Source organism: Berghia stephanieae, chromosome 8 (assembly GCF_034508935.2).
Source record: "Berghia stephanieae isolate SIO BIC M18660-M18661 chromosome 8, UCSD_Bste_1.3, whole genome shotgun sequence".
Lineage (NCBI taxonomy): Eukaryota > Metazoa > Mollusca > Gastropoda > Nudibranchia > Aeolidiidae > Berghia > Berghia stephanieae.
The window spans coordinates 37,112,635-37,135,134 of NC_088367.1; the positions used below are offsets into that span (position 1 = coordinate 37,112,635).

Consider the following 22,500-nt stretch of genomic DNA (forward strand, 5'->3'; position numbering starts at 1 on the left):
TAAATAAAATAAACAATTAAAAAGATATGAAAATGCAAAAAGAATTTAAATAAAGCAAATAAACAAACAAACAAAAGAATAACCAATCAATATTCAGCACTCATTCTCTTCAACAAGTCAGGAATTTTTATGGATCCATGATACACATGTCTGGAATCGGAATGCTTCTCTGCTCCAGTTACACACTAGATTTAGACACCAACGATTTTAACAACCAGGTCACCCTTCCCATACCCTTCTCATAGAAAATGCTAAGAACCGACGAAACGAATAAAAAAAGGCAAACTTTATTATTATTAATAATAATTTTATTACGGCTTTCAATGGCTTCTCATTACCTTTTCGTGTCATTTGGTAACTGTCTGCCTACCAGGAACACGGAAACTGTAAAAATTCTTTAATTTTAATCAACTATTTTCATCGCCCCCCCCCCCCCCCCCCCCCCCCCCATCCCCCGAGTGTGGACGGTTCTCTACCCATCTTCGGACATTCATAGAACAAGAAACTGATTGAGGTAATTAAAATATCTATAAGTGTTTCTTAAAGAGCAGAAAAGTTGGATCCAGAGAGAATAAACATAACGGAAAGTAAATTTTCCTTCAAATCCGTGCATTTAGGGGCGGGTACACAATTATGAAGGTTCACACATGCCCGTGCCAGTCGAATCATGACATTTTTCAAGACTTAACTCCTCTTTATTGACATCATTAAATTCGTTTCGAGAGTCAACATTTGCCGTAGCGCATTAAAGACGGTAAAAGACAGTACGGTTTTTTTTTCTTTTTTGATTTTTTTGACAAATATAAACATTTCTCGATTAGATAAAATAAATAAATAAAATATAAATAAATAAAGAAATAAATAAATAAATAAATAAATAAATAACATCGTTAACAAATTAAGTAGTTCTCTAAAAATAGGAATGAAAACATTACGAATTTTTCGTCACAGTTGACAAATTTCCTGGCCCCACCCAGTCAGTCCCTCACCCCGCACGTCACAACACGATATGAGTGACCAACCATAGACGGGGACGTCGCGTTCCACTGGCTCCTTTGTTGGCATTATCATTATCTCCAGACCACCAAATATATCATTTATTGTGTATGTGTCAAAATGTATTAAAGACAATCGAGTCACACGTCTGGAACCGTCCCCTGCATTGCTTACTGCATGCAACTTATCGCTTCAAAACGGTATTATGCCGAGGCGAATCCGATACCAAAAACTGAATTTTAAGATTATAGGCCTACCTTACAAAACTTGAGTTAAAACAAATACCTACAAAAGAGGATAGTGAGTTTTGTTTCTAATTCTAAATTTGCCAATTCCCATAATTTAGAATATTAACTCAATGTTATTCATCTACAGTGGAATCCCCATAAGACAACACTTTTAAGTCAGCTCCTGCTTTAAAGTGGACGCCTCCTGTTGGTCCCAAAATTTCTGTTCTTTACCTGTGTGTTCCATCGATAGTGGATGTTGGATAGTTTAAAAAAATTTTTTTTTTAGGGATTTACGGCACTTGCAACAACACTCTTGAATTCTAAACCACTTACTATAGTTTAGGGGTCAAGAGGGCAAATCTTCCTCGTGTCGGGTGTCTATATGTATTAGTGTGTGTGTGTGTGTGTGTGTGTGTGTGTGTGTGTGTGTGTGACGTTCCAACTGAAGCGTAACGTCATGGTTCTGGTTGACACAATCAGATCTTTTGTTATCAAAGAATGCGAATAACAGTTTATATATTACCCGTGTATATATATATATATATATATATATATATATATATATATATATATATATATATATATATATATATATATTATATATGTGTGTGTGTGTGTACAATCATGCGGACCAGCTGATTTTTTTGGTTGTTATTGTAAACCAATTTGGCGGTAAATCGTGGACACATCTAGACAATACTAAACAATTTGAGTTCACACACGGAGACGATATTGTCGTGGGAAAAAAACTGACATGGGGGAAGAGGGGGGGGGTGAGAAAAGAGAGAAGAGAGAGAGGAGAGAGAGAAGAGAGAGAGAGAGAGAGAGGAGAGGAGAGAGAGGGAGGGAGAGAGAGAGAGAGGAGGAGAGAGAGAGAGAGAGGAGAGAGAGAGAAGAGAAAAAAAAAAAAAAAAGAGAGAGAGAGAGAGAGAGAGAGAGAGAGAGAGAGAGAGAGAGAGAGAGAGAGAGAGAGAAGACGAGGGCGGGGAGAAGAACAGCAAAAGCGATAGGAAGGAAGGAGGATGAAGAGGAATGAGACGATTGAAATAATGGAGGAGGATTAAAAAAAAAAAACAATATAAAAAAACAAACAAAAAAAAAACAAAAAAACAAGCAACACATGTACCTACTTATAAATTAAATTACGGTAACCTCTATGTATATCTATATTTCATAATAGCAACAACATTGGCCAATGTATGAGAAGTTTCCATATTCTCAGTGGCTTTTTCATCAAATAACCAAAATATATGCTGCTGTCATTTTACATTTATATTCATATATTTAAAAACAAGCAAACCGACAGTTGAAGGTAAGAATTGAATAGATAGAATGAACTAATTATTGGCCTATAACAAAATGGTATATCAGATAGATATAGATAGATAAATTGATAGATAGATCGGTGGATAAATAAATAGACAAAATCGATAGAAAAAGCAAATCAACTGAAGAATTGTAAATAAGGACAGACTAGTGGCAGCGTTAAATAAAAAAATTCTTTCCCTACCCCCCCCCCCCCCCCCCCCCCCCCCCCCTTTAACCTTCATGTTTTAAGCAGACCAACTACCGAGTGCAACATGACAACGAGCATAATGAGGAATTGGTCCTGGTGAGAGTCGAGGAGAAGACAGAAAAATGTTATTTATTTTGGTTTGTCCAACGTTCAATCGTTGTGTTGTGTTTGGGTTGGCTGGTCTGAAATACCAGGAAATTAAAGATGGCGGTGATAGGGGGACAAGGGAGGCCACCCGTCGACAAAGTTGTGTTATCTGTTAAATCCTCTTTTTCTTCCTTTTTTAGAGGGAAAAAAAGGGGTGGATGAGGGGGGCTGAGGGAGGCAGAGTAACATTGGAGTTCGAAGGAAAGGGGTGGGAGATTAAAGGAATATACAGTTTAAATTCTAGAGAAAGAATTATTGGCACAACAATTTTACTCATCAACCATTTACTTACACGCACTATAATAATGAATAAAAGGAATAGGATGGGGTGGAGGACAATGAGAAAGATGGGGGGGGGGGGGGGGGGGGGAAGAGGGAAGAGAGTTTAAAAAAAAAAAAAGAAGAAGAAGAAGAAGAAAAAGAAGAAGAAGAAGAAGAATAAGAATAAGAAGAAGAAGAAGAAGAAGAAGAAGAAGAAGAAGAAGAAGAAGAAGAAGAAGAAGAAGAAGAAGAGAAGAAGAAGAAGAGAAGAAGAAGAAGAAGAGAGAAGAAGAAGAAGAAGAGAGAGAAGAAGAAGAAGAAGAAGAAGAAGAAGAAGAAGAAGAAGAAGAAGAAGAAGAAGAAGAAGAAGAAGAGGAGAAGAAGAAGAAGAGAGAAGAAGAAGAAGAAGAAGAGGAGGAGGAGAAGGAGGAGGAGGAGGAAGAGAGGAGAGAGAGAAGAGAGAGAGAAGAGAAGAGAAGAAGAAGAAGAAGAAGAGAAGAAGAAGAAGAGAAGAAGAGAGAAGAGAGAAAGAAGAAGAGAAGAAGAAGAAGAGAAGAAGAAGAGAAGAGAAGAGAGAAGAGAAGAAGAAGAAGGAAGAAGAAGAAGAAGAGAGAAGAAGAAGAAGAAGAGAAGAAGGAAGAGAAGAAGAAGAAGAGAGAGAAGAGAAGGAGAAGAGAGATAGAAGAAGAAGAGAGATGGAAGAGGAGAAGGAGAGGAGGGAGAGAAGGGATGAAGAGGGTAGAGGGATGAGGATGAGGAGGATGGTCGCCACAACGACTCGAACAACTCCAATTCCATTCGTGCAGTATTCCATCCACTCTAACCCCCCACCCCCCCCCCCCCTCTACCCCCCCCCCCCCCCCCCCCCCCCCCCCCCCCCCACCACCGCTCCTTCACCCCCCCCCCCCTCCCTTCCTCTCCAACCTCTAGGCATTAAAATATTCTATTGGGTTCCCATTCCCAGCCAGACCTTTGCCTTGCCAACAACCCAATCATCAATCCAAAAGAAGAGAAAAGTAGAAGTAAAGAAAGAATGAAAAAAAATCATTAGAGCATGAGAAATAGTCAGGGAACCAGAGGTCTTTTACCATAACGGTCCGTCTTTGTCTGCCTGACAGAGTTACAGGGAAATCCCATTTTCCACGGAACTCGGGGTCTACCCAAATGGCACCGATCGGTTCCAGCACTATACATATAACAGGCAGGCGAATGACTGTAACACTGACACCTCTATATTTGGTGGGTGTGCGTACTCCCTACGGGCCCGCGAAACGACTCAACACCATACAGTACTAGTACTAGAAGATTGTTGTACACAACAGGCAAATAAAACATTGGTTCTAATAGACAATAATAACATGGTTGACGTGGTTTTCATTCATTCATGGCTGTACAAGTCTGGACCAGTGTCTCATACTCAAGTGTCGCACAGAGACACATAAATACACACACACACACACACACACACACACACGCACACACATACACACACGATTTTATTCCTTCAACATATCATAGTCTACGTAACATTTTGAAATATTTCCTTGCCGTGTATTACTTAAACGTAAGAATCACATTGTCCCAACACAAATTTTAAAAGTAATTTTAATATAATATAATATAATAATACCTAAAAATATGTGTGTAATATTATGACATGTAGTAACTGGCCCATCCGATTCAGACCAAAACAATCAACAAGATCAGTAAGTTGTGCCCTTTAACTCACTCAATCCTAGAGATTTTTGCTACTTTTCAAAATTGGAAAAAAAATGTATTAAAAATGAGCATGTGTGCATAGATGTTTTTATTCAACTACCATTAACATGTAAAAACTAAAAACATTAGCTTTGATACTACGCCTGTAATTTGTCTCAGAAAAATGTAATAAATAGGCATGGGGTAAAAGTAACCTGGGCAAACAATGGCATGGATATAGTCGGTGTTAGGGTTGAGTGAGTTTTAACGTTCCTGACGTCTCAAGATGAGAATTTACTTTTAATATTTAATTTACTAATCAGAATTCTTCATCTCATAAACTACATTTTGATTGGTTTACGAAATCGAAAGTAATGAAAAGCGTCCGCGGTTGACAGCTCAGGGAACGCCTCTTGAGGGCGAAGTAGAAGACAAGATATAACATCGTCAGAGATTGGGTTTTGGCTGAGACGCACATAGAAAAAACTATATCCCGTCTACTAATATTAATTGGACTAATAAACTTGTCCCAATTGTCACGTACATGTATTCGTTTTTAATATAGATCTATGTTTAAAATTACTATATTCCATGTTCAGCATTTAAATCATCCGATAGTAACAAATGGCACAATCAATACATACTAAGAGTACTCTATAGAACTTTCTGATTACAACCAATAGATAGAACGAAGTTAACGTCACTCAGGTCTTTGTTATTGTTTTTTGCCATCGACGTTTATGAGTAATTCTCACTTAACTGTATTATCCAGACTATAAAAGTTCATGGTTACACATAGTTTTGTGTGTTGGTCCGTTATACTTCCGGATGGCAATGATGTGAGCTTCTATGTTTGACAGAGCTCATAAATATAGATGCAGTGTCTAAATCTACGCAAAGACTCTAGACACTCCCAAGGAAGAGACGTACTCTCGAAAACCATTGGTCCAAAGATCTTTCCTGGTCCATATTTGATTCTAGACCTCCTGTACTGTGTGCAAGTGGTGGCCACCTAAATCTAAACCATAAAACAATACGGAATCACTTTGCCTGACTTTGGCCTCACTCTAAGCCGGGGTAAGTAGGTATAAGCATAATCCCAAGACATTACTGATAATAATGTCCAAAGGCAGTTCATGTGTGTGTGTGTGTGTGTGTGTGCATGTGAAAGATCGAGTGAGTGCATGTATGCATGTGTGTTGATACTGTTCATGACGCCAATCATAGACATACAAGTCTAGAAAGATCGAGTGAGTGCATGTATGCATGTGTGTTGATACTATTCATGACGCCAATCATAGACATACAAGTCTAGAAAGTTCTGACCTTTAATGCATTCCATGACAATTTGGAGATTTTCTATGTACATTTCGCTGACATGACAATGTTAAGGGAAAGGATAATGGATGGATCGGTCGATGGGCGAATGGATAGATAGATAGATAGATAGATAGATAGATAGATAGATAGATAGATAGATAGATAGATAGATAGATAGATAGACAGATGGAAGGTAAATGACTGGATAGATGGATGGGTTGATGGATGGAAATGTATCGTTATGATGTGATGATCGGATGATTTAGGGTAATAGGTAGGCGAGAATGAATAAACATATAATTTAATGAGTGGATAGGAGCATGGGAGGATTGCTATGGGCGATCCGGTGGACGGAGGAATGTTTAGCTGGTTTTGCCAAAAATTAAGGGTTAGACAAATTTGTGGACTGAGGAATGTAGACACATAAACTCAAAACTCGATAGATTCAAGCTCAGGTTCATCAGTCATCAGTCAGCCCCATCAAACATCAGATCAAAAATCTCGACGGCTGGGTCATGTATGCTATGCATGCCCTAGTAAACCATGTCGACAAAGTCTGTTCGTGACTAATACTAATGAAAGCCAACTACACAAAATCAAAATCCGTTGTCATCGTTGTCATTATCGTCGTAGTCTTCGTCGTCATCACAATTATCATCATCGTCGTCGTTATCATCAGCAACGTTTATGGTAGCATTAGATTATGGATTACTTAGTCACAATGCCTAACAATTTGTAGAGTTGGTGCAACTGTGTAGTAGCATTATGAAAATCCATGTTTAAGGTGCGCGGGGGGTGACAAAGCTGTAGTATTATAAATGCTGTTTATTATAATAAATAGAAAAGGCGAGGCACGTGGCATGAATTAAGAGGGGGGGGGGGGGGGGGGGTTGATGTGTTGGTGATGGTCCTGTTGATATTGGTGACTGTTGGTGGTGCTGGTATTTATTGTATCGACGGTGGAAGTGGTGACGACGCTGATAAAAAGACTGCCTGCTGACAGTAACATAAAAAGGAGAATTCAACCCGTTACTCACGACTGAATGCACGTGCCTTTCCACTAGTACTAGAATAAATACGTCGAAATGGAAATTTAAAAAGAGAAATAAAAAAGAAAAGAAAAGAAAAGGGGTAGTAGTAGGAGTGTAGTAGTAGTAGTAGTAGTAGTAGTAGTAGTAGAGGTGGTGGTGGTGAAAGTTGTAGTAGTTCTATGGGGGGGGGGGGGGGGGGGGGAAGAAGGCAATCCTGTTTCAGTGCTCGGCACCAACAGCAAGCTCATAGTCATATCAAAACAAAACAATTAAATGGGTGAAGCCAGTATCTTCGAAAATAAGAAGATAATGTGAAAACGCAAAAAGGAGGACGGGGGGGGGGGGGGGGGGGGGGGGAATAGGGTAGTTAAGTTAATGTATCGCAGTCCACATATTTGTGTGTACGTGTGAGATCGAAGACAGAGAGGGACATTGTGTATGTGTGTGTGTGTGTGTGTGGGAGAGAGAGAGAGAGAGAGAGAGAGAGAGAGAGAGAGAGAGAGAGAGAGAGAGAGAGAGAGAGAGAGTCACAGTAAATGCGTGCACGAGGAAGGAGTGGTTGGTGAATAATGAATGACGTTGAGGGTGGATGGTATCATAGCCAAACAGGACATGATCAGGAATTATACATTGAGACATAGACGTCTGATGGGCACAGACTACTAGGAGTCCTGTATTCTCTATGGTGATGGGGGAAAAATAATATCCCCCCAAAAAACATATGACATGCGTTCGAAACGCCTGACCCAAATTGTGTCAAGAAGACTCTCTCTCTCTCTCATCTCTATCTATCTATCTATCCATCTAGCTCTCTCTTCCCCTCCTCTCTCTCTCCCTATCTATCTATCCATCTCTCTCTCTCTCTCTCTCTCTCTCTCTCTCTCTCTCTCTCTCTCTCTGACTGACACGTTGCTGCTAGCTCATTGTCAAAAGGCTAGAATGCCAACTACCATTGAACCGTCCCCACCCCCAACACCAGGCTTTCAGAGCAGGCCACAGGCCTCTCTCTCTCTCTCTCTCTCTCTCTCTCTCTCTCTCTCTCTCTCTCTCTCTCTCTCTCTCTCTCTCTCTCTCTCTCCCCCTGTGTGTGTGTGAAGCAGCCTATCTCTACTATAAGTTGTTACTGCCCTCACACCTTGACTATAGCACAGCATCATCCCCAATCACCACCTGCCCATAAATGATCTAACGTTACACTGGCACAAGAGTCGATTCCAAAAGGGAGAGAATCACAGGGAAGCGGCAGGTTTAGTCTGTGGGCCTAAGCGACCCAGTAGCGACGTGGTCATCACAACTGAAGAGATGACACTGAATATAATATATCCACTAACTTCTATAGACAGCCTGTGCCATAACCTACGTGAGTATATTTGCAGGTCTGATAAATGAAAGCAATCATGGGCTTGTTTTACCATTGTTGTAGTGGATAATATTTTTGGGTTGGTTTGAACATTTTTCCACTCCAGTACAACAATGAGCCCACAACAATCTGGGTTACCAGACCTGCATTAAGTATACTTCGGATATAGCGTTTCCCAATCACGCTGACTGAACCCCCGCCCCCCCCCCCCCCCCCCCCCCCCCCCCGCCCCCCCTCTAAAAAACAAACAAACAAAAAACAAACAAAAAAACAAAAACAAAAATCAAAGCAAATCAAACTTTTGCAATGACAGATTTATTTATAATCCCCGAATACAATACGTAAAATACCAATTTACTTATATACCTATCAATTTCATCGCAGTGTGTGTCCCATTTCCTTCCAGATACCCTTGTACTTGTGTACTTACCCGTGTTTGAGAGCATTTAAAGGGCGGTCATATGGACATATATTATCTTGAACCATTCGTATTGTCCATGAGATTTATCAAATTAACTAAAACGACTACCCCCCCCCCCCCCAACAAGGTTAACAATAATGTTTGTAGTGGTTGTTAGTTATGATGATGACGATGATGATGACCATGATGGCGATGAGTAAGAGGAGAGGGAGGGTAAAATGGTTCAAGTCTTACCAGGCATGTGTGGATTTGGTACATAGCCCTGGGTCCTTGGAGTGGCGGACCAGGATCCTTTGGACGAACAGAAAAAATACGTCAAAGCACAAAGTCATGAGATGTATGTTCACGTGATTTGATTACACTATCTTGGTATCTGCCATGTGATTTGAATAGGATAAACGAGTAACAATGAACTTGAGATGTGGTCACGTGTTTGAATACAAGAAATCTGGGATATAGTCACGTGATTCGACTACAATAAACTGGATTAGCCAACGATAAGACAGCTAAAGAGAGAAAACCAAAACACCTCAGTGAGGTAATGTATTATCCATTATTTCTTAACCGCCAGCCTCAGCGACGACTGCGTTGACGCCACTACCACATTATCTCATTCATCTGTAGTGTTTCATTCATCCTGTTTTGTTGATAAAGGGGAAACCCGAAACGTTCATTTGATCTGTTTTGTAATTAAATTGAAGCTTACATTCAATTTCACATTATTATTTATTTTTCGAGCTTCGAGCAGCAACATTTACAATAGCGTTCAATAGAGCAAACAACATTCAAATACATCTTGTATTTTTTAATCTATTTCATAACCGTATCATACGCCATCATTATTGGTGTCAGTCGAAACATAACGAGACCAACCACATCTGAATGAGGTTTATTCTCCCTAACACCCCATCTTATCCTAATCAAAACATTCTATCAAATGTAATTTATTTTAATTCATCATGACTTCAAACAAATAATAACTATCTGCTAAAGCTAAAAGAAATTATTTCTAGGCATGAAAACAAAACAAACCAAATAAATAAATAAATAAATAAATAAATAACGAGATAAATGAAAAATGAAAAAAAAAAAAAGAAGAAAGAAAACGGGGAATGAATCAAGGTGAAGTTCAAAAACGAAATAGGTAGATATATTATAAATGGAAAAGTATAATGATCAAAACTAAATTACTACTGGATATAAAACGGGATTAACACACCAAAACCAACCCAACCAAAGACAAATGGACAGGAGAACTCTGTAAAAAAACATCACAATAATTGATCCGGCAGACTTGACCTTAAAATGAGTGGATTTTGATTAACACTGAGTATTTCCATTTCTTTTTCACATGCTCTTACATACGATTTTTGATTCAGCATGTTACCCCCATTCAATGAAATGTCAGATAAGGTTTAAAATATGAATCTAACGCGAAAATTGGTAAAATAATAGAATTTTGCCAAATCTAGCACCCAGCCATCCGGATAAAGTGGATGGGACAAGTCTATATATATGTATATATATATATATATATATATATATATATATTATATATATATATATATATATATATATATATATATATATATATATATATATTATATATTCGCATTTTATTCTTTCCTTTCTTAACATATTTTTCTGTCACGGTGACTTGTCTCTTCATTAACAGCCATTGTTCAAATCTGCAACCGATTCTGCTAGCCCCGCCCACAAATTTGATGTATCGATTAAGAGTAAGAGCTTGAACTTTCTTCCAGATCGATATAATTCAAGAACTTTTTTTAAAAAATGAAATCCGGTGCCTGAATGATTACGAGAGACGTGTACCTATATATGTAATCAGTTTTGAAAGCTATGAATAAAGCAATATTTTTAAAAAATAAATAAATTTTAAAAATAAATAAATAAATCACGGACAAACCAATAGCTCAGTGGTCTCCGTAACGTAATCGTCAGGAAACAGCTAAAATAATACACATTACCAAATAGAATCAAAGAAGTTTTATATATCTATTTATTTTTAAATAAATAAACATAACGAAAACAATTAAGCCAGAATATTTTACAATTTAAGGGGAGAATGTATTACGGTGATCAAATAAGAGTCAGACTTGGCAATGGGATGATTTTCTATCATTTGACACGATTATCAGGGAACGTCATTTTTTTTCCGATCCAGGTAAAAAAGAAAGTTGTCAGAATGTACTATTGACTGATATCCACGTTGCAATTCAGATTAGTGTAGTCAAAACAAAAAGTTGAACAAAGCTGTTAACGGTTCACCATCACCACCAACGGAGCAGCTCTCGAGGATCGCTGGTCCGTTCCCACTGCACTGCAGCTCTATCACCTTTAACTTTGACTGTTGTGAATAGTAAAAGAATACGATATCACCAACAACCACTAAATATCCCTGACTCCATCATGCGCATGCAATAAATAGTCAATACCCAAATTAAAATACCTTTAAAGTGTTTTTTCCCCATGTAATTTTGAATGAGTTATAAAAACAAAGAGAGACGAGAGAGAGATAGATAGATAGAGAGAGAGAGAGAGAGAGAGAGAGAGAGAGAGAGAGAAAGAGAGAGAGAGAGAGAGAGAGAGAGAGCGAATGAGAGGATGAAAACAAAACAAAAAGAGAATACTGCAGAAAACTGCAGAGAATACAAAAATAATGTTTGTCAAGAATAAACAATTGTCATTACTACTATTTTAAAAATTCAGTAAAACTTTACTTAAAGGTGTCAACGGATTCAAGTTCTCTATATAGTTTCTATACCATTATTTAAATATAAATAACCCCCAACCATGTTGTACAAACACATACACACAACACGCATAAATACATATACACACATGCGCGCGCACACATACATCGCATCCAAACGTTCGAATATTGATGGAATTGCCTGAAAATCAATCGAACTGGCCAACAAAAACAGCATCTCTATGTGTCCAAGGTAAGTCAAAATGTAATGGGACTCTGCTTATTAGTTTGAATCACATTGAATCAATACCATGCACCATACCTCAAATTAAAGCTTGGCATTAGCCGAGTAGAATGCTACTCTCCGGCTCTCTCAATAGTCACAGTCCACCTTTTTTTAAGGGGATGTATCCCATCCTCATAGAAGTATGAGGTAGAGCTGAGTTATCTGAACTTTGAGCCAATTTTTCACTTCTGTCTTGGCTTCTTCATCATTTTCAAGCGACGTCCCCTCATTGCCTCATTCAGTGGACCAAAAAGATGAAAGTCCGCAAGTGTCAACCCTGGTGAATACGGAGGGTGAGACAGCGTTGCCCATCAAAATGATGCGATTACCTCCCTTTTCTTGACATTTATGTATGGAAGGGCATTTTCATGAAGAAACTGAAATCATTCCATCTCCAAATCTGGATTAACTCGAATTCTTGCTTTCAGTTGCTTTAAGGTCTATTTGTACCGTTCAGAGTTGACAGTGGCTGCCTGTGGTAGGAAATCAACGAGGGTTACACTTCTAATATCCCGCAACATTGTTGGCATAATTTTTCCAGCTGATTTCTCAGCTTTGAAGTTTTTGGAAATTGATGAGGAGGAATGTCGCCACTCCACTGATTGTCTTTTCGACCCAGGTTCAACCCACCCAAAACACTACCTCTACAAAATGCCTGAGTTTTATAGACTCTACCAATGCGTTTTAAAATGTTACTCGATGTTTCTTCTTCGTAAACAAGACAGCTTTCTGTCGCTGACGGACATCCATGTGGGAAGCCATTTTGAACTGTCATAACTTTATTTTGTCAAAATTAACATTTCTAACTTTTGGTTTAAAGAACACATATATGTAAATTCAATTGAGCCAAATATGACGTCACATGACAAAGAAATTAACTCAGCTGGAGATTTGCCCCATTACTTTTTGACTCACCCTCGTGTATGACACGTAATTCTAAAATGATAGGCAAACAAACTTTTTTGTAATCACAATTGAAAACAGATCAACGGTTCACTAATTATTGTGGGGACTTTATGAGAATGACTGTTTCCTTATACCAGAAGCTATTAGTTGTGGAATAAAATCGGTGGGTTGTTTCTTTCTCTTTAATAAGTATCGTGATCTTATGAATAAGCTCTATCATTGATTTACGTTAATTAAATGATAATAAAAATGTGTAAGAAATCCATTTAATGATATCATAAACAATTTTGCAAGGCCGTCGTCCCAGCGTAATACAAACATATTGATGAATTATCATTGTTAACAAACCAAAAATAATAATTTAAAAAAAAAAAAGAATAAATAAAAATAATCTTAAAAATCACATACCAAAACCAGCAAGCACTAGTTATTTAAAAATTGATATGCTCATATCTACGATTCAGACCATGCTAAGTGCGCATTAAAACGTTACATTGGTTCCCATGTAGCTTGCAAGTATTTTGTTCTTTCTTGTTCAATGAGTATTTGAGCTAGTTTCCCAAACCCTATCTTACTTTATAATCAAATGCAGGCAGGCACCATCTCGCTTTGTATTACAAGATATCTCGCTTACAAAGTAACGGAAGTATGTCTCTACCAGATCTGCAACGAGCATTCATTCTGAATTTGTTCACAAGATCAAAATTCATGTATCAACTCAATGCATCATATTGTATTTCATATCTTTATAAGAAATTAAAATACTTTCGAACAGATGCAAACATGTGGTTTTCAGTCAAAATTCTACCGACAAATTGACTGAAGACTATTTCAGCGTAAATTTCTTTAAATTATCGCTTTAATTTCCTGATCTTTAGGATAAAGAAAAGAGAATTTAGAGGAGGAAAAGGCTTCATACAATAAAAATCATTTCCATATTACAATTCGGTAATTCTATGGGACACATATGCTATACCATTTCAGTTGATGGTCACCCTTAAAAAACCTTATATTGTTCAATAACATTAGGCCCTCTCTTTTTATCCTTTCCCATATTAGATGGGTACTTCAGAAGGGGAAAAAAAAAATAAATAAATATGAATGTAAAACTCGTCTGTCCCAGAATCAGTTTTTAAAAATACACAAGAAGACAAAACAAACATCAAAAATTGCATGAGACGTCGTTGTGTTAATAAAAATGAAAATAAATTGTAGCCAATTGAGCCAATTGGTTATAATGGCATGCGTTGTTAGATTTAGAAGTCATTTGATTAGATTCTGCTGTTTTGATTGGACGAGGCGTGCATGCAGTTTTAGAGCAGATCGCTGTTGGTCAATCAGTAAGAATGCTCTGCAATATGCAATTTGTGAGGAAAGGTCTTTATAATAATGGTGAATAGTTACAGTTTGTAGCGATTGTGATAGTGGTTATAGTGGTAGTACTTAAGTAGTAGTAGTAGTAGTAGTAGTAGTAGTAGTAGTAGTAGTAGTATAGTAGTAGTAGTAGTATAGTAGTAGTAGTAGTCGTAGTAGTAGTAGTAGTAGTAGTAGTAGTAGTAGTAGTAGTAGTAGTAGTAGTAGTAGTAGTAGTAGTAGTTAGTAGTAGTAGTAGAGTAGTGTAGTAGTAGTAGTAGCAGCAGAGCATGAGTAGTAGTAGTAGTAGTAGTAGTAGTAGTAGTAGTAGTATGTAGTAGTAGTAGTAGTAGTAGTAGTAGTAGTAGTAGTAGTAGTAGTAGTAGTAGTAGTAGTAGTAGTAGTAGTAGTAGTAGTAGTAGTAGTAGGAGGAGTAGGAGGAGTAGTAGTAGTAGTAGTAGTAGTAATAATAGAAGAAGCAGTAGTGGGAGGAGGAGGAACAAGAGGAGGGAAAAGGAGGAGTGGGGGAGGAGGAAGAGTGTGAAAAAGAAGAGGATGAGGAAGTGGAAGAGAAGTATAAGTAGTGATATAGATGACTGGAGACGCTAAAGCATGCGATTTTAGTAAAGTTGTGATCAGGCATCGAAACTCATGCGCGCTGAAAGAAAGGCATGAGGAATAAAAATAGATTCAGCAGGATCAATTGACTGATTGAGTCATTGGCTGATTGATTATTTGATGGAAATAGTCAATAAATGCCAAGCTTTAGTCAATAATGATATTAATTCAAGTTGGAGGCCGCATTCCACCGTTTAGCAAAGGATGCAAGATTGATTATTGTTCAGTTTTTTTTTAAGGGTTGCGGGATGCTTTTTATTTTTACCTATCGCTTTCATATGATTGGTCAGTTGTCTTTTTAAGACTGCGATGTCCTAAGATTGGCCGTAGTGGGATACAGTGTTCCCATCTATCCCTGGGCTGAAAGGGGAGAGAAATCAATCAACATGATTAATGGAAACGTCAAAATAAAATCAAACAAAGAACATGTAATACATACATCTTTTAAAAATTATGAGAATCAAATTACATAAATCACCAGACGAAATAAACAAAGGGCTGGGGGGGGGGGGGGGGAGAGACAGATCTGCGTGAAAGAATGTACAGTATCGGTATTCGATAATGATGATGATGACAAGAGTTCAGATATATACCAGGTACCAGCACAAACTATAAAAACTATTGCCAGTGAGGGAATTTGAACCGTGAACAACTCGCATTATTGATATGGCCCAGGAGGAAATGTGGATGGATGGAGAATTAGATACGTAAATGGGGGAACTGTGGCGAATAGATACATAGATGGATAGATAGATGGATAGATAGATAGATAGATAGATAGATAGATAGATAGATAGATAGATAGATAGATAGATAGATTGAGGTGAAAGAGAGGGACGGAGAGAGAGGAAAATGTAAAGAGAGAAGAAAGAGGGGAAAAAGAGAGAAAGGCATAGGAGATAAAGAGAGAGAGAGAGAGAGAGAGAGAGAGAGAGAGAGAGAGAGAGAGAGAGAGAGAGAGAGAACCACGCCTCTACAACAATATCAGTCTCATCCTAATGGATGCCTGTGTAAGAATGGTCCATATCGATCTGGCCTCGTTGTTCCCACACTAGTCAATAGTCAATAATCCCTATACAACAAATGGGTCTCCTGCCACGGCAAGTAGGACACCACTATACTACAACTACATTATATACCATAACAACATGCCCACTATGGGTTTAGAATTTAGGGGACAAAGAGGAGGAGGAGGAGGAGGAGGAGGGAAAAAAAGGAGAAGGAAGATGGAGAAGAGACGGAGGAGGAGAAAGAGGAGGAAGGAAAGAGGGGGGGGGGGGGGGGGGAGAAAGGAAGGAGAGGTAGAGGAGGAGGAAGAGAAAAGGAAAAGAGGAGGAATATGAGGAGGAAGAAGAGCAGAAAGATGAGGGAAAACAGAACGAGGAGGAGAGATGTGGAGGAAAAGAAAGAGGAGCTAGAGGGAGAGGAAGAGGAAAGAATGTCAATATTAAAAGCAGTACCGCTATCCGGTGACGATAATAACATACAGGATAATTATAATAAATTTGGAGATCTACGGATGTGAAAAGGAACCAATTTCACACTATAAAATCATCCTGCCTCTCATAAAAACCTCATAACTTATAACAACGCGAACCACACACACACACACACACACACACGCGCGCGCGCACATTTTTACAATAAAAATATCACTGCTTGCTTCTTTCAACATGCAATAATTGAAGTCCCTCGTACTGTTCGCGCCTGTCAAGCTCGTGTGATGATATTGTGAGTAACATTCTTTTTTTTTTAAATAGTCACCACGAACACCAAGCAGTGAAATAGCTGGGCACAATAATAAAATAGTCTGGACGCCATAGGTGGGTGGAATGAGGAATGAAACGAGGGTGGATGGGGAGGGGGGGGGGGGAGGAGGTTGAGCGGAAATTGAATAGATTTAATTTATGTACCAGGCTGTTGGAAATAACATGGTGGGGGATGATAGTGATGGATTGATAGATAGAAATATGGATGAATGGATGGACGGGTTGACGAATAGATAAATGAATGGATGGATGGTGGGCCCTGCGCTAAGAAAACTGTGAAGGCAAAAGAAAGAATTAATTAACGGAAGGAGAGAATAAAGAAAACGTAGTGTCTCTGTAATTTATGCCGATATTTATTATTTGTCCGATCCGTTGACCTGCTATTGTTGTTGTTCTTGTTGTCTCCCCCCAACCCCACCCCCTACATTATCGCGTTTTACATCCCAATCCGTACATGGATTATATTAGTGTCTAATGGACCCTGGACTGTGAGCGATGTCCGGTTGTAAGTCATAAAACGAGGGAAATGGAAACATTAACCACTTCAGTAATGGCCTGACGTTATATCAGTCACGTGGACAACGGAAAACAACTTACATGCCACAGAAAAAGGACAATGTGAGGGGGCGGGGGTGGGGGAGGAGGGGGGCACAGATTAATGAGAGAGAGAGAGAGAGAGAGAGAGAGAGAGAGAGAGAGAGAGAGAGAGAGAGAGAGAGAGAGAGAGAGAGAGAATCCTTAAGTGGGCCAGACACTTTCAAATTGCATCTTTGTCCATATATTATAACATGAAATCTGGTCTAAACCGACGACAAAACGGATATAGTTTTAGAATATTTGAACTCCTCCAATTAAATAATTCACAATTCTGATCTTTTGCCTTTAAATCGACGTGTACATATATGCAGGTCTGACATCCAAACGCAATTATGGGCCTGGTTAATATTGTTGTAATGGACAATATTTTGCGTCATTTTGAGGGGATTTCCATTACAAATATGAGCCCATAATGAATTGGGTCATCAGACCTGAAAATAAGTACACATCGCTTTAAATCGATTTTCAGCTACTCTATATAGTTCAACCTGTTCTAAAAACGCATTGAGGCGGAGGGCTCACATTATAATGTTACATTAAGACGTTAACAGGGCGGTGACACAATACAGCCAGTTAAGGGATTTATAAACAAAGGGTGTGTTGAAATGATGGGAATATTGACAATAAAATAACAACAACGACAACAATGATAAAAAAAAAAAACAACATCAAAACTGGAGTCTGTGCTGGGACAAAAATAAACTAGGGCTTTGAAAACCCTGAGACAATAGGAAAGAAAAAAAAAAAAACCACTAAGGGATTTTTTTTCTTCATTAAAAAAACGTCGTAAGCGAAAGTGATAAGATGAAGAAATTTATAACCAGTCTATACAATAATAAAAATTACAACAAATGAGATTGAAGGTGTGCATTGTGTGGGAATGGGTGTGCATGTGAGAAAGAGAGAGTGGGATTGTGTTTGTATGTGTGTGTGTGTGTGTGTGTGTGTGTGTGTGTGTGTGTGTGGGGGGGGGGGGGGGGGGGGGGGTGAGGGAGAAGAGATGAATATGTGAATAGTTCGAGCACTCCACTCACGTTTTCTTTTTTCTTATTGGGACAACATCTGGGGACCAATGTATACTCTCTCTCTCTCTCTCTCTCTCTCTCTCTCTCTCTCTCTCTCTCTCTCTCTCTCTCTCTCTCTATCTATCTATCTATCTATCTATCTATCTCCTCTCTCTCTCTCTCTCTCTCTCTCTCTCTCTCTCTCTCTATAGTAGTAGTAGTAGTAGTAGTAGTAGTAGTAGTAGTAGTAGTAGTAGTAGTAGTAGTAGTAGTAGTAGTAGTAGTAGTAGTAGTAGTTATTACTGCTGCTGCTACAACTACTGCTACTACTACTACTTCTGACCCCACAAGGTGATTATCACTATATATATGTGACTACATGTGCCACTACAACAACTACCACTACATTATATCTTACTTCATAGTTCTGACTCCCGGGCTGAGTTTGTGTGTGTGTGTGTGTGTGTGTGTGTGTGTGTGTGTGTGTGTGTGTGTGTGCGTTTGTGTTTAGTTGTGATGGAATAACGTTAGTGTGGACGGATCGATATTCTGGCATATTTCTGCTGGGGTGCCAAAGAACTAGACGTGAGGAGCCAAACATGTTGGTAAGAGTGATGTGGGGTGTGGGGTGTTTGATGAGGGGGGAAGGAGATGTGTTGGTGGATAGAGAAGGATTGTCGGGGTGGGGGGAGGAGGGAGGGAGGGAGGGAGGGAGGGAGAGAGAGAGAGAGAGAGAGAGAGAGAGAGAGAGAGAGAGAGAGAGAGAGAGAGAGAGAGAGAGAGAGAGAGAGAGAGAGAGAGAGAGGAGGGGAAGAGAGAATGGGAAAGGGGAAAAAAACCTAACCCTTCCGAACCATGAGGCCCATGAAGTCGGAATTTATCCCAGTTTCTATAAAGTTAGATAGACAGAAGCAATTATTGTATATTATAGTTGGGATGGGAAGAAGGCTGGAGACGTGTTACTGGATGGAGAGAAGGGTAGTGGGAAATATAATGTGGTCCCTTACAGCCATAAGGCCAATGGAACAATAGATTATCCTGGTTTCCGCACCGTTAAAGTTAAAGGGGCAGTAATAAGTGATTGCTACCCTTTGGATTAGACACTAGGCTAGGGTAATGAGGAGTGAATTTTTTTAAATTCAGAAAAGTGAGTGGAGCAGGCACTTATGTTGGTAACAACAAGATATGAAGTGAATAGAAAAGTGCCAGAAGACAATAGAGAATAAAAAATTTTCGTGGCGGTGGTGGGGTTTGAACCTGCGACCTTATTGGTACGACAACTCCGCCTGGCAGGTGAGAGCGTGGCTCTACCGTGTGAGCTATCCACGAACACAAAATATTCGTTTCAAACCCAAAGTCATTACTAGATCCCTCTCTCGCCCACTTCTTGAGACCGCCGATTCGTTCGGCCACCACCATCGCGAATAATTATGACCAGCAGTTAAGCTTAATAGCCAATATTCTCAACACAAACATATAACATAGAAACGATTGAGACATTGAGTATGCTCCGGTGTATGGGGTGAATTTTTTTAAAAATTTTTTATTCTCTATTGTCTTCTGGCACTTTTCTATTCACTTCATATCTTGTTGTTACCAACATAAGTGCCTGCTCCACTCACTTTTCTGAATTTAAAAAAATTCACCCCATACACCGGAGCATACTCAATGTCTCAATCGTTTCTATGTTATATGTTTGTGTTGAGAATATTGGCTATTAAGCTTAACTGCTGGTCATAATTATTCGCGATGGTGGTGGCCGAACGAATCGGCGGTCTCAAGAAGTGGGCGAGAGAGGGATCTAGTAATGACTTTGGGTTTGAAACGAATATTTTGTGTTCGTGGATAGCTCACACGGTAGAGCCACGCTCTCACCTGCCAGGCGGAGTTGTCGTACCAATAAGGTCGCAGGTTCAAACCCCACCACCGCCGCGAAAATTTTTTATTCTCTATTGTCTTCTGGCACTTTTCTATTCACTTCATATCTTGTTGTTACCAACATAAGTGCCTGCTCCACTCACTTTTCTGAATTTAAAAAAATTCACCCATACACCGGAGCATACTCAATGTCTCAATCGTTTCTATGTTATATGTTTGTGTTGAGAATATTGGCTATTAAGCTTAACTGCTGGTCATAATTATTCGCGATGGTGGTGGCCGAACGAATCGGCGGTCTCAAGAAGTGGGCGAGAGAGGGATCTAGTAATGACTTTGGGTTTGAAACGAATATTTTGTGTTCGTGGATAGCTCACACGGTAGAGCCACGCTCTCACCTGCCAGGCGGAGTTGTCGTACCAATAAGGTCGCAGGTTCAAACCCCACCACCGCCGCGAAAAAATTTTTTATTCTCTATTGTCTTCTGGCACTTTTCTATTCACTTCATATCTTGGTGTTACCAACATAAGTGCCTGCTCCACTCACTTTTCTGAATTTAAAAAAATTCACCCCATACACCGGAGCATACTCAATGTCTCAATCGTTTCTATGTTATATGTTTGTGTTGAGAATATTGGCTATTAAGCTTAACTGCTGGTCATAATTATTCGCGATGGTGGTGGCCGAACGAATCGGCGGTCTCAAGAAGTGGGCGAGAGAGGGATCTAGTAATGACTTTGGGTTTGAAACGAATATTTTGTGTTCGTGGATAGCTCACACGGTAGAGCCACGCTCTCACCTGCCAGGCGGAGTTGTCGTACCAATAAGGTCGCAGGTTCAAACCCCACCACCGCCGCGAAAATTTTTTATTCTCTATTGTCTTCTGGCACTTTTCTATTCACTTCATATCTTGGTGTTACCAACATAAGTGCCTGCTCCACTCACTTTTCTGAATTTAAAAAAATTCACCCATACACCGGAGCATACTCAATGTCTCAATCGTTTCTATGTTATATGTTTGTGTTGAGAATATTGGCTATTAAGCTTAACTGCTGGTCATAATTATTCGCGATGGTGGTGGCCGAACGAATCGGCGGTCTCAAGAAGTGGGCGAGAGAGGGATCTAGTAATGACTTTGGGTTTGAAACGAATATTTTGTGTTCGTGGATAGCTCACACGGTAGAGCCACGCTCTCACCTGCCAGGCGGAGTTGTCGTACCAATAAGGTCGCAGGTTCAAACCCCACCACCGCCGCGAAAATTTTTTATTCTCTATTGTCTTCTGGCACTTTTCTATTCACTTCATATCTTGTTGGTAATGAGGAGTGCGGGGTGTTTGGTGAAGTAGGAGAGGTATGGTGGATAAAGACACGGAAGGTCAAGGGAAAAGAAAGCAATAGGAAAGTAATCCTTTAGATGAAGGGTGACGTTTATTTCGTTATATCTTTATATCGGTTTCCGTGGCTTAGATGGACAGTAACAGGTTAGGGTGATGGTAGTGGTTGAAGAGGTAGGAGATATGGTGCTTTAGAGCCTGAGGCGCAAGGAATCCCGATTCCTGTGGCATTAAGTGAAGAGAATCAATTAAATTGCCTGCTACCCTTTGGATAGGACTTTCAAAAATACTCTCTACAAACCCCGCTACCAAATCACGGCTGGAGGGACGGGAAGGTGGGAAATATCCGCAGTGCCCTCGATCGATACCAGCACCTTTGCAAGTGAAATGAGTGCTCTACCAACTGAATTATCTGGACCTTCGATGGACGAAAAGATCACAGATTTGTGCCGAATGATTGTAACCGAATGTAAGATTCTTGAACTCCTGTAATTGAAATTTCAGACAAATTCTCAATGCCGCCATGGGATCTCGGGAGTGCGGATTTGGAACGAGTAACATTCGCTCATTTGTGGTCAAAGTTTGTTTTTTTTATTAAAAAAATAAAATCTAGCATCAGTGCCATATCCCAGATTAATTACCGAAATATATCCACAGTTTTATCTTCAATATGCAGGAAGTCGCCCTTTGCTATATTAAAATAGTGACAACAATGCAATAAGAATGTTAAGGGTGTTAAAATTGTGGCTATGCGTGTCACCATGACCAAGGCAAGTATCGAATTGGGTTGATATTGTATCAATATCTATATTGTCTATTAATTGGTGTCGCCTTGGATTGGGATCGATAGCAATATCCAATATCGATAACTTGCACTATGGTGACAGTGGCAATAATATTATTACCCCAAGCATGGGGGTAAAATAGATAAAACCACTATCCCCTCCCCCTGCTCTTCCACAATCCATACGTAGCCTTTTTATAAAGAGAGATGACTGCAATTACGATTTTATATAACAAGCAAACAACCCAAACAACACACAGAACGAGGCTAAGAATTGGTG

The 22,500-nt window shown here is 39.3% G+C and overlaps 1 protein-coding gene across 2 annotated transcripts in view; it reads right to left on the bottom strand.

The window, feature by feature from the left end:
- Positions 1-22,500, bottom strand: part of LOC144978596 (one cut domain family member 2-like) — a 46,400-nt gene that overhangs the window by 15,371 nt on the left and 8,529 nt on the right. The window contains exon 2 of one of the 2 annotated variants that reach the window (XM_078924873.1): positions 9,215-9,271. The exons of the other annotated variant lie outside the window; for it this stretch is intronic. Coding sequence (XP_078780999.1) covers positions 9,215-9,271 — 57 coding nt within the window. The remainder of the gene's footprint in view (positions 1-9,214; positions 9,272-22,500) is intronic. 2 annotated transcript variants of the gene reach the window in all.